The 13,004-nt window shown below is 59.8% G+C and overlaps 1 protein-coding gene across 1 annotated transcript; it reads left to right on the top strand.

The window, feature by feature from the left end:
* Positions 1 to 1,061: 1,061 nt before the first annotated feature.
* On the top strand, positions 1,062 to 12,918 carry LOC121672343 (agrin-like; the record flags this gene model as incomplete). Its single annotated transcript, XM_042044963.1, has 7 exons — positions 1,062 to 1,362; positions 2,505 to 2,711; positions 7,495 to 7,716; positions 9,840 to 10,034; positions 10,859 to 11,059; positions 12,531 to 12,676; positions 12,787 to 12,918. Coding segments are annotated over exons 1-7 (1,404 nt in total), but the record flags the coding sequence as incomplete, so codon positions are not given.
* Between the last annotated feature and the right edge of the window lie 86 nt (positions 12,919 to 13,004).

Raw genomic sequence — 13,004 nt, 5'->3', positions numbered from 1 at the left:
GGGTCAGGTTGGGCACAAACAGGTCAGTTTGGACAGCAGAAGGGTCACTCTGGGTGACAGCTGCTGACACTGAGACCAAGGCCCCGCTTCCCTCGGGGTGTTTGTGCTCCAGCCCCACTGACCCAGAGAGCAGCTCCAGCATCTGTGCCACCTCCTGTCCCTCCTGCTGCTCCCTGGAGGCCCCTGGCTGTGCTTTTGGCACAGAGCCTCCGGGGTTTTTAGGGTGCAGAATAAGATTGGAGCTTCCAGGAGCTCCTGGTTTTAGCTGGGAAGCAGCAGGAGCTCAGGGAGGGCTGTAGGATCTGGAAGTGCTTGGAGGAATTTGGGCTCCTGGGTGAGCTGAAAGGTTTGGGATGTGCTTTGGGACAGTGGAGGTCACTTCATTTCTGTGCTAAAAGGGACAAATCCAGCTGGGACCCTGTCCTACACCATTCCCATGGGGTGTGGGGATGGCAGACGGGGAGGTCCCGATTATTGTTGTTGTTTCCTGCCCTTCTCAGTGCAGGGATTCCAGGGATTAAAGGGTGGGAATATCCCGTGGTGCTTCTGGAATTGCAGACAAGGAATCAGCGCCCCCCAGGTGCTTGGCAAGGGAGGGAAAATCCTTCGGGATTAGGAGCAGTCAGCACCTGTTTTCCCCGTGGTTTTGGTGTGCTGAAGTGAGCTCAGCTCATCAGAGATGGGCATCCAGATAAACCTAGATTAGAGCCTAAACCTGGATTAGAGATGTGGGGCCCTGGCTGCTTCCAGGGCTCTCCCAGCACTTCGGGAAGCCAGGGAGGGATAAAGAGCAGGATGGGAGTCCCAAGCACCCTGCAAACATTCCTTGGATTCAGAAGGTTTGCGTGGGTCAGGAGAGAGGCAGAGGGGTGCGAGGGCAGCTCAGGATGGGGGAAAGGCAGAGTTTATCCCAGGAGAGAGGCAGAGGGGTGTGAGGGCAGCTCGGGATGGGGGAAAGGCAGAGTTTATCCCAGCGCTGTTCCCTTTGGAAAGGTCAGGTACCCTCAGTAAGGAACGAGTCCTTAGGGGCACAAGGGGATCTTTGAGGGGCTCTTGGAGCCATGCAGGGAAGGAGCAGAGCCTGGGAAGCACCGATTTGGGCAGGGAATGACTCCCTGCTCCCACCTCCCTTCCCAGACCCCTGCAAGAGCGTCCTCTCCGACCCGAACCGCGTGTGCCGGGTGAACCCCCGGACGCGGCAGGCGGAGCTGCTGGCCCGGCCCGAGAGCTGCCCCCCGAGGAGGGACCCCGTGTGCGGCGACGACGGCGTCACCTACGACAACGAGTGCGTGATGGGGCGCTCGGGGGCCGTGCGGGGGCTGGACCTCCAGAAGGTGCGCTCAGGGCAGTGCCAGCAGCAGGGTGAGTGCCTCGCCATCCTCCTCCTCCTCCTCCCTCGCAGCGCTCGGGGCAGAGGGAGCATCCCCTGACCCCCATCCCGCTGTGCCCAGGGTGGGTGTGAGCGCTGCTGGCCTGTCCCTGTTGCCTTTTTCCCAACCTGGAAATGAAACTGGAGCTAATTGTAGTAAGGAGGTAAATTAAAAGTGGATCTTTGTTTGGAGGCCTCCGGGGGCGCTTACGGAGAGGGCTCACGAAAGCCCAGCCCCCACCGGGGGTGCACACAGTTTGATAAGTTTGGTGAATTAGCATAAGTGACTAAAAAGCACCAATTAGGAGCACAAGTGGTGATGCAATTCCCCTGCCCCGGGTCAAGGCCCTTCTAAGTCTTCCCCCCCTCGGATGGGACTTTACTTTTGATGCCTTAGGTTTTAACTTTTCTATTTTTCAAACCCCGCGCTGCCTGCTGGGTCACTCTGACGTTTCCTGTGGCCTCTCAGCTGCTGTTCTCTCGTGCTGCTCAGCCATAACGAACTCTCTTTAGATTTGCTCTCCAAGGACCCCCGGATTGTCCCAGGCCCCAAAATGTGTAAACCAAAAGCCTCTGAAGAGCAGGGGCAAACTTGGGGTAATGACATCATTAACTGAGGTTATAATTGGAGAATTAACCCTGATATGCAAATGGACCAAACTTATAAAAGTGTGAAGGACCCGTGACCCAGGGTCTGTCTCAGGTGGAGCCTTTGGCCTGCCCAGGGTGCACCTTTGAAGGCCCTTCCAATAAACACCTACCTTTATTCCCTTGTTCTTGCCTGACCTCTGTTTTTAGGTGGCCACCTCAGGCACCAGTTTTTTGGCACCCCAGATGGGACAACGAGGCTTCCAGAAACCCTCTGTGACTGAGAAAGATCCAGCTCAGCTGGATCAGCATTTTGTTGCTGGAAATGTGTCTGAAGAGCTGGTTTTGAGCCTTGGTAGCCAGGGAGAACCGAGACAGGATAGGGGCTTTGCAATATGCTTTGTCATTCCGCCTAGGGAAAGGGCATGGAAAAATGCTGGGAAAACCAGCCACCAGCACAACAGGCTACAAGTAAAGAATACAGACGATATACACAAAAGAAAAAACGGTACAAAAACCCCCAAAACGGCTTCATCCTCCCCCGCAGACAAATGCAAGGACGAGTGCAAGTTCAACGCCGTGTGCCTGAACCGGCGCGGCGCCGCGCGCTGCTCCTGCGACCGCCTCACCTGCGACGGCGCCTTCCGGCCCCTGTGCGGCCGCGACAGCCGCACCTACGGCAGCGACTGCGAGCGCCGCCGGGCCGAGTGCCAGCAGCAGACTGCCATCCCCGTCAAGCACAGCGGGCCCTGCGGTAAGGACGGACTGCTGGGAGGGAGCCCCTGGGGGTGCTGGGCCCTCCTTCCCACGGGGGTGCTGGTCCCTCAATCCAGTGGGGATCTTGGTCCCCAAATTGTCCCTCAGGGACGCTGTTCCATGGGGATGCTGGTCCCTCTCATCCTGGGATGAGGGAGGGATGCTGATCCCCAGATCATCCCACAGGAGTGCTGGTTCCCCCCTGTCCTGTGGGAAATGCTGGTCCCTTGATGCCATGGGGATGCTGGTCCCTCACCCACCCCGTGGCGCTTCCCATCCCTCTCCAGGCAGGGTGGGATGCTGGGAAGCTGCAAATGGGTGCCCGCTGAGCAAGGCACGGGCTCAGCCTTGTGTCCAGCCAGCCTGGAATGTCCCTCGTTCCGTGTTTCTGTCCTTCCAGCAGCCCCGGTGTGTGCCCGTCTCGCTGTCCGTGGTCTGTCTCTGTCTGGTGTGTGACACGGGGGACACTCCGTGTTTGAGCCACGTGTCTGTCACGTCCAGCTGGTCTCTCTCACTCCCCACCGCATTCCCTGCTGTCCATGCCATCCATTCCCGCTCCTCCCAGGGTAGTGCCAGTCTCCAAACCCCTTCCATGCCCTCCCTTCCATGCCTGCCTGCTTCTCTCAGCTCCAGGTGCTCTCCGCCGGGAACTCCTCCCACTGTGCTCTCTCTGGAGCTCTCACTGTGTCTTTGTCTCGTCTCTAGGAGAAGCTTCCCCATGGACCTTTCTGAGGAGGATGGGATAGGATGGGGCTTTGGATCCTTAGGATGCTGGGAATGTCCAGCGTTAAGATTCTCCCCCAGGAAGTGAAGGAGGTTAAAGCAGCCACTGGATTGATTTGGATGAGTTACAAGTTGTTCATTTCAGCTCAGTTTGGTTTTTCCCACCTCTGGAATCGTGTCCTGTTCTTTTGAGCTGATGTTTTATCAGGTATCAGCTGGATTGAACCTCCTGAAGTACTCGGGAATTAGAACTCCATGGTGGGGATGGGTTTTGTTGGCTTTGTGCTCCTGCTGGAGGTTTTCAAGGCTGCCAGACCCAGCTGCTGGAAAAGAGTTTGTCAGGCTCCCAAAATCCCACTCGGAATAACCACAGCTGTTATTTTTAAGCATCCATTTCCCCGTGTTTCTGATGGGGGAATGGTTGGGAGTCAATTCCCTGAGTTTTCCCTGTGGGAAGGGCTGTGCTCCCAGGAGGGGGATTTTTTGCAGCCCTGGCTCCCTGGGCTCTCTTCAAACCCTCCCCTGTGCCTCCTTTAGAGGCCAAAACTTCCCAAATTTCTGGGAAGAGCAGGGAATTCACGCTGCTCCTGAGCACCAGCCACTCACCGTTTCCGCCGTGTTCCGTGGCACAAGGCCAGGAGCTGCAGGATGTGCTCCTGCTGCACCTGCCGTTCCTCTCTCCATCTCCCTCTCCTTTATTTCAGCTCCCTCCCAACTCCCCTCCCTCCAGGCCAGCACACATCTGCTTCCAGGAGCTGCATCCTGGTGGGATAGGAGCAAAAAAGGGGGGGAATGAATCAAAGCCAGGGCTCTGTCTGCCAAAACCTGGGATTGCAGCGTGCCCATGACAGCTCCTTTGCCCGTCCCTGGGAGGTGTGAGCGGAATTTTGATCCCCATCAGCTCAGAAAAGGAAAAGCTCTGAGCTCAGTGCTGGGGTGCTCATCCATGCCTCGATGCTGTGGGAATGCAGAGGATGCAGGGAGCTGGGAAAGGCAGGGAATGGGAGGGGCTGGCAGCACTTGAACCCCTCACAAGCAGCCGTCTGACAAACCCCAAGCTCTGCTGCCTTTCCCAGCAGCCAGGCCAGGGAGGCAAAGCCAAACAAAGCCATCCAAGCCAAACAAAGCCATCCAAGCCAAACAAAACCATCCAAGCCTTGGTTTTACCTCTCTCAGCGCTGTGATGGTGCAGCTGGGAAAGAAGGGATGGGATGAGGCCGATGTGGACAGCAGAGAAGGAAGGAAGGAAGGTGTCTGTAGTTGCATCTGTCTTTTCCTCCCTGCCTCTCTCTGCTCTCCTCTCTTCTCTTCTCCCTCTTTCTCTCTTTCTCTCTCTCTCTCTCTCTCCTGTTTCGTCTGTGTCTTGTGTTTTACAGTGTTGCCTGTGTGGAGGAAGGAATTCTGTCCTGGCACCACCCTCCTGCTCCCTGCCCGGACATCTCTGCTGGGAGCTCGCCTCTGCCCCTCCTCCGTGGCCAGGGCCACTCCTGGCCTCCTCTCACTGCTCCCACCTCTCTCTAGTTTGGCCTGAGAGCCCCCCAGGACGGAGAGGTTGCCCTGGGGTTTGTCCCATCCCTCGCCCCAAACTCTTCCTGCTGGAATGGAAATTGCTGGGCTCTTGTCCGATGCTTCCTTCGAGGCAAAGGAGAGTGGGAGCAGAGGTGGGTGCTGGGAGCCCTCCACTCCTCAGCCGGCCCCCCCCCGGGCTGCTGCATCACTCCGGACTGCTCCTGGTTGATCTTCCCTCTCCTCCTGCTCCTGACTAACCCCCCTGGCTTCCCCACCTCCTCCTTCCCGGAGTTCCTGCCTGCCCGGGGCTGTGGCGCTTCTCCCCGTGCTGTCCCAGCTGTGTGTCCTGCTTGTCCCTGCCAATCCCAGCTCCACAGAGATCCCGGCTCCCTCTCCCAGGCTCTGAGGAGCTGGCTGTGCTCGGAAGTGGTTCTATTCCGGGAATATTTCCCCGTGGAGCGGTGCCGGAGCTCACTGCGTGTCCCAGGCGTGGATGGATGGGTTCCAAGGTGGCTTCAGTGCCTCTTCTCCATGGGCACCCCCAGCTGAGCTGGCAGGAGAGCTCGGTATTCCCTGGATATTCCCAGAATCTGGGATTCCCGATCCCTGGGCTTCGTTAGGTGTCTGCTGGGTTGGAAGGGATCATAAATCATCTAGGTCCAGCCCCCTGCCACAGGCAGGGACACCTCCCATTATCCCAGGTTGCTCCAAGCCTGGTCTGGAGCACTTCCAGGCTCAGCAGCAGGTAAAGGATCACGCGCTGGAATCACCCAGGGTGCACAAAGAGCGCTTTGCTTGCCCCGTGCCTCAGTTTCCCTCCCTCCAGGATGGGGCAGGGCCAGGAACCAAAGCAGGTCTTGATTAAAGCCCAGCCCAGCAGGTCCTCATTGCTCCCACCCACAGCAAAGTTGGTGCCAACCCCCCCAGAGATGCCTGGGGGTGGCCCATGGCTGTGTGTGAGATATTCCAGGCTGGGATTTGGGAACTTTGTGTGCTGCATCTCTGCAGGTTTCCTGCTGGAGAAGGACAGGGAATGTCAGGGCCGGGTTCCCCATCAGGGCTGGCCTCTCCCTGTGCTCCCACTCCCATTCCCGTGCTTCCCGAGGCAGGAATGTGAGCCTGGATCTCAAACCAGGGATTATCTTTGCTTCATGCCCAGAAAAATCGTGTCCATCGGAGGGAATTTCTCCGTGGAAGCTGTGTCAGCGTGTTGGGGGGACGTGGAAAAAAGGGAGACAAACAGATGGGAGCAGCACCCCAGGGAGCAATTCCTGGTCCTCGGGAAGTGCTCAGAGCTGCCGGGAAGTTGGGGAGAGAGCTGGAGAGGGGCTGGAGCTGTGTCCCTGTGCCTGAACTGTCCCCCTTTCCCTGTTCTTTGCAGACCCTCGGCTCTAGGCTGTGACTTGGTAGGTGCTTCCCAGAGAGGCAGATCCCGATCCGGGCCCTTCCCGGCGGCTGGCACAGGGCTTCTGCCCGGCTCCTGCCCTGCAGAGGTGCCACCGCCGTGGTGCCAGCCGGGGAGGTGCCCAGGGCTGCTCCAGAGGGACCTTTCCCAGCTCACGGCTCCGTTCCTGCCTCGCTGCCGGGGCTGTGCTGTGTCTGCTGCTGCTCCATCTCCTCTGGGCTGCATTGTGTGTCCCCACCCGTGTCCTTGTCCTGTGTCCTTGTCACTGTCCAGCACAGATGGAATCCCTGGTGTCCCTTCCCTGCCCCAGCCCCTCGGGGCCGTTGTCCGGAGGGTCACTGGGCAGTGCTGGCTCTGTCCCCACTCCTCCCTTGGCTCCTGGGTGGTGGTGGGGGGGGATTCCTGGAGGGAATTTCTGGTTGGGAATAGGGAGGAATCCCTGGGATTTCCCTGCCAGCAGGGAGTGGGACACGGCCTGTGCTCTCTGCTGGCACTTTGTCACCTCTGAGCATCCCCAGGGGAGGTGCCACTGCTTGCCTGGGGTGGTGGATCCAGAGGGAATGCTGCTTCTGTGGGATTACCAATCCCTGGGAGCCTCAGGGCTCTGCTGGAGTCATTTCCCGAGGGCTGGGATGAAGGAAGGGCATGGGATGTCCCCATGCTGCCCCACAGCAGCTCCCTGGGGGATGAGCAGTGTGCTGGAGCTGCGTGTGTCCTCTCCAGCCGGGTCCTGCTGGGGAATCCCACAGGGGGTGCCAGCATGAGTTTTCCAGTGTGATCCCAAGGGTGTGGATCCCAGGGAAGGGAGCTCTCCCTGTGGGAGCTTTGTGGAAGGTTCTGCCCAGGATGGAGGGGACAGGGGGGTGGGAATCCTGTTCCTGGCATGCGGGGAGACGATCCCATGCCTGCTGCCCATCCCTAACCTCCGCCACGCATGGGGACCGTGCTGAGCCGGGCATGGCGGGGTGGCATGGAGGGGATGGGGCCTGGGGGTGAGCCCAGCAGCTCTGTGCTCGTGCCACGGCTCGGGGCAGGCGGGTGGCCCCGCGGCTGGGGACGCTGGCACGTCCTGCTCCGCTCAGCGCCCGCCACCCGCGCCGGCACCCACCCGAGCCACCCGCGCCCGTCCCTGTCCCCTCTGCAGACCTGGGCACACCCAGCCCCTGCCTGGGCGTGGAGTGCTCCTTCGGGGCCACATGCGTGGTGAAGAACCAGGAGGCCGTGTGCGAGTGCCAGCAGCAGTGCCAGGGCCGCTACGACCCCGTGTGCGGCACCGACCAGCGCACCTACGGCAACCCCTGCGAGCTGGACGCCATGGCCTGCGTGCTCCAGAGGGACATCAGGGTCAAACACAAGGGGCCCTGTGGTAAGATGGGGGGTTCTTGTTGTTTTGTTGTGGTTTATGGCCTGTGCGCTCTCAAGAGGGACTTTGGGGTCAAGCACAAGGGGCCTCGTGATGAGATTTGGGCTGGGGGATTGTTTTCTTGTTGCTGTTTTGTTGTTGTTGGCCTGTGACCTCAAAAGGGACGTGAGGGTGAAGGTCAAGGGGTCCTGTGGTGAGGTTTCGGGTGGGGGTTGTTGCTTTGTTGTTGTTGGTCTGTGTCCTCCAGAGGGACACCAGGGTGAAGGACCAGGAGTCCTGCGGTGGGATTTGGGCTGGGCCTTGTTTTGTTGTTTGGTTGTTGTTGTTTGGTTGTTGTTGTTTGGTTGTTGTTCATGGCCCACGACCTCAAGAGGGACACCGGGGTCAAGCATGAGGGGCCTTGTGGTGAGATTTGGGCTGGGATTGGTGTTGTTTTGTCATTGTTGTTTTGCTGTTGTTGTTCCTCCTCCCTTCGCCCCAGCCCGGGCTGGCGCACAGGGACAGACAGTGACCCAAGCACAGAGGTGGCACTGCCCGTGGGGACAGAGAGGTTTGGGTTGTGTTTCAGCTCAAAGGAGGGCGCTGGGAGAGGATCCAGGCTCCACCCTGGGTGCTCCTTCCTCACTGAGGGATGTGAGGCAGTGGGAAAGCTCGGGATGAGCTGGGAGTTGTCCCTCCGTGAACACCAGGCCTGGCACTGTCCCCTGACCCAGCAAACCCTCCCTGAGTTGCCCTGCAGAGAAGGCTCTGCCTCAGGGGTGAGCTCAGCGGGCTCCATCCCAATCCCAAAGGAGAACCCACCACGGAAACGCAGCTCAGCCCTTCCCACGGCGCAGAGCCACGGAATGTCCGAGCTGAGCGAGACCCGCAGGGATCCCTGAATCCACCCCAAAAATCCCACCCTGGAAGCGTTGTCCAAACACTCCTGGAGCTCTCAGGGCCGTGCCCATTCCCTGCTCCAGGCACTTCCATCTGCTCCCTGTGCCAGCACAGCTTTGCCACTCAGGGTTTGCAGCCGGGCACAGCCTGGGCTAAGCTTGGTTCTCCCAGAACCAAATCTTTGGGATGTTCAGGCAGAGCTGGGCTAATTGCAGATTGATCAAATACAGATTTTCTGCCCCAAACCCTCTGGCTGGGAATGAGGAGCTGGCTGCCCTCAGCATCCCCTGGAGCTGCAGATCCCGTACATGGCTCGGGATTTGTGCCACGGATAAAAACCTCCAGGCCACCAGCACGAACCGAGCAGGGGGCTGGTGCCTCCTCCTCCCCCATGCCAAGGCAGCAGCTGCTGTGTGGAGGAGAAAAAGCAGGAAAAGCACCTTGGAGCCAAATTCCTGGCAAAATGGAGGAGGCATGGGGCTGGCAGGGAGGGAAGGGAGGTGCTGGAAGGAGAGGATGAATCAGTGAACACCCAGGAGTCGGGGGCTGTGCTGCCTGGTGTCTCCTGCGAGGAGGGAGAGCTGCTTGGAGAGGGAATTTTTACCAGATAAAGGGGTTTTTGTGCCCTCAGCCTGGCTGTCAGCGTGTCAGGTGTGATATTCCACCTGCAACCAGCAAAGGAATCGAGCTGGAGGTGGAATCCCCCTTCCCACCGCCTCTTCCTGTGGGAATCTGCTGCCTCTCCTCCCCCCTCCCCAGAGCCCGTGGCTGATTTATTGCTCCCCGTAATTGTGCTCTCTCCCACCTCTTTAGCTCTGAGAGCCACAGCAACAGTGACATTTCAGCCCCTTTCTCCTGGCCCTGATGGTTTTTAGGAGGAGTTCTTGCTTTTCTTCCAGCCTCTCCCTGCTCCTGCATCCCTTCCTCGCCCTGGGGACATGCAGCGGGAGGAGGGTGCAGCGAGCTTTTCTTTCTGCCTTACTGGGGTTTAGAGCTGCGTGAGGAGGCTTGGATGGGATTTTGGGACTCATTTCTTCGCTGGGAGGGTGGGGAGGTTGCCCAGAGAAGCTGTGGCTTCCCCATCCCTGGAAATGTCCGGGCTGGCCGGGGCTTGCAGCCAGCTGGGACAGCTCAAGGTGTCCCTTAAAAAAGATGAGCTTTGCTTCCAGACTGTTCCACAGCTCCACCACGAGCCAGCAACGCCTTCCCCGCTGTTTTAACGCCGCTTTTGTCCTTGCTGTGCCCAGAGCGCTGCGGCAAATGCCAGTTCGGGGCCATCTGCGAGGCGGAGACGGGGCGCTGCGTGTGCCCCACCGAGTGCGTCCCCTCGTCGCAGCCCGTCTGCGGCACCGACGGCAACACCTACGGCAGCGAGTGCGAGCTGCACGTCCGAGCCTGCACCCAGCAGAAAAACATCTTGGTGGCCGCCCAGGGGGACTGCAGTGAGTGTGCCAGCGTCCCCTTTGTCCCCCGCGTCACATCCCGCAGGCAGAGGATGCTCGGCCCCGCTCTGGTCATCCCGCAGCGTGGTTATCCCGTGGGTTTGGTCACTCACGAGGTTTTTTCCCTCCCCTTGCCTGGGTGATTTTAACTTAGGAATGGTTGGATATTTTGAGGCTCTCCAGCAGCTTTTTAGCCCCAGCTGGTTGGTGGTGCACAGAGGGGAGTGCACCCCGTGTTATTTGTCTGAGCCGAGCAAAGAAATTGGATTAATGTCCGTGGGGCCGAGTCGGGAATTAGGCTGAAAACGTGTTAACAGCCAGCGGCAGAACGGAGAGCACCAGGCTCCGTTTGATCCTTCCCTGCCTTTCCCTCCCCTCCATCCCCTGGGGTTAATTCCTCTTTGTTCCTGGTTTCCTCCCCACTCCCCAGCCCAGGGAGCCGTCTGGGCTCATTTCTTAATGAATTAAAAGCCCCGCTCGGCTTCTTCATTAAGCCAAAAAGCTGCGGTGATGATTGGAGCCTCATAAATACCTGTCCAGCTGGGGCTGGGTGTTCCAGGGGTGAGAGATTCTCCGGGGGTTTGGGGAAGGAAGGATGGGTGAGGATGGCAGCTGACTTCCAGAGTAAATGCTTAAATGGGATTTATTTCACCAGAAAGAGCTGCTGGGAATCCGAAATGCTCGGGGTGGGCACCCGACCCTCGTAGAGCTCGCGTGGATTAAATAAGGAATAACGTGGCATTGGTGTCCCCAGCTCTGTGACACAGCACTGGTGGCCACGGGAGCCGCTCGGGTGGCTGAGCCTGTCCCTCCCTGTGCCCCAGAGTCGTGTGGCAGCTCCGTGTGCTCCTTCGGCAGCCGCTGTGTGGGCGGGAAGTGCCTGTGCCCACGCTGCGAGCGCCAGCCCCCGGCCCCGGTGTGCGGCACCGACGGCGTCACCTACGACAGCCCCTGCCAGCTGCAGGTGGCCTCGTGCCAGCTGCAGAAGAGCATCGAGGTGGCCAGGATGGGACCCTGTGAGGACGGTGGGTTGGTCCTGCTTCTTCGTGGGTCGGGGGAAAGGGAGGGAGGGCCGAGGGTTCCGTGCGCTGAGCTTCCCTCGCTGCCCCGCTGTGCCCGCTGAGACCCCAAAAGCCCCGAAAGGGCAGGTCCTGTGCCAGCCACACTTCCCTGCTGCCCCTCTGTGCGCCACGGAACCCCACTGTGCCCTGTGAGACCCCAAAAACCCCCTGCACGGCAGCTCCTGTGCCAGCCCCCTTCAAATTCCAACCCCCATTCCACCATCCCAGTTTTTTCCAGTCCTATCCAACCTATCCTTGGACGCTTGCAGGGATCCGGGGGTAGCCACAGCTTCTCTGGGCACCCTGTGCCAGGGCCTCCCCACCCTCACAGGGAGGAATCAGTTCCCTATATCCCACCTAAATGTCCCCTTTCTCAGTGTGAAGCCATTCCCCCTTGTCCTGTCTCTGCATCCCTTGTAAATATTCCCTCTCCAATGCCATCCCTGGCATCCTGGCCCCTGGCAGGGGTTGGAACTGGATCTTTAAGGCCCCTTCCAACCCATCCCGTGGCTCTGTTGACTCAGAAGAGCCCCAGGGAAGGTTTGGGGTCGGCTGCACCTTGCTTGGTGAGCCTAAAAATAGAGAACCCGCTGAGTTTTCCCACTCTGGGAAATCTCTGGGAATCTGCAGATTCCTGCTGGCACAGGGAGGGAGCTGAGGTTCCCTGGCCCACGGCACACATGGTAAAGGAGCTGGGAAGGACATCAGAGAGGGGGAGAGCAGACAGAACAGGGTGTTTGATCCCAGCCCTCCCCGGGGGATTCCAGGTTGCTGTCCCTCCGGAAGCAGAGCCTGAATAATTCTCTGTGTAATGCCAAAGCGCAGCCTTTGATCACTCCAGAAAAAGGGCCAGGTTCCCCTTCCCCCCTCTGCTTTTCCCCTTCCAGCAGCCTTTGAAATCAGCCACGTCTCTGCCGCTGCTGCGGCTCGGAGCATCCTGCAGAGCTTCAGGGATTTCAAACCTCTCCCTACCCCAACGTCCAAACCCAAATCCCAGCTCCACACCATCCACGATCTCCCTGTGCGTGGAGGGTTTGGGATGGGGGCAAGGAGCTGGGTCAGAGCACGGAGTGCAATTGTCACCAAAGCAAGTGGCAGCTGTCCCTCCTGGCAGCTGGGCAACCACAGGGCCCTGGTTTGGCTCCTGCTGCGGGAGGAGAAGCTCAGGCCACCTGCCGAAGCCCCTTTGCAGTGTGATTGGCACAACACCGTGCCAGCAGTGGGACATCTGGGGATCCTCCCTGTAGCCCCGGCATCAGATCCCACCCCGCGTGGGGCCAGGATTTTGGGGCTGAAAAGTGAAACCCGCTGAGGTTTGGGTGTCCTGGGCACATCCTCGAGCCAGGAGAGGGCTTTGTCCCCGTGCCCTGCGCGTCCCCCCGGCTCTGCCCCGCCGGGAGGGAGCCCCGTGTCACCGTGGTGTCCTTGTCCCCAGAGTGTGGCTCGGGGGGCTCTGGCTCGGGGGATGGCAGCGAGTGCGAGCAGGAGCGGTGCCGGCAGTTCGGGGGCTGGTGGGACGAGGACGCCGAGGACGAGCCCTGCGTGTGCGACTTCACGTGCCTGGCCGTGCCCCGCAGCCCGGTGAGCGCTGCCCTCCTCCCGTCCCCTCCCCGGGCAGCACAGCCCATCCCCGGAGCGGGCACCCCGTGCCAGGGGCTGCGCTGAGCCGTCCCCTCGCTGTGCTGGCACAGGTGTGTGGCTCTGACGGTGCCACCTACGCCAACGAGTGCGAGCTGAAGAAGACACGATGCGAGAAACGCCAGGAGCTCTTTGTCACCAGCCAGGGAGCCTGTCGGGGTGAGTCCCCCCGGGGAGCCACCTGTGTGAGTCCCTGTGGGCCCGTGCGCGTCCCCTGAGGGCAGCCACTCCTCCCTGGTGGCTGTGTGCCCGGCTGTGTGTCCGGCTGTGC

Source organism: Corvus kubaryi, unplaced genomic scaffold (assembly GCF_017639235.1).
Source record: "Corvus kubaryi isolate FWS band 111438036 unplaced genomic scaffold, C.kubaryi_AGA036_p1.0 50503, whole genome shotgun sequence".
NCBI lineage: Eukaryota > Metazoa > Chordata > Aves > Passeriformes > Corvidae > Corvus > Corvus kubaryi.
The sequence above is the reverse complement of the archived record's forward strand: the minus strand, read 5'-3'. Positions and strand labels throughout refer to the sequence as shown.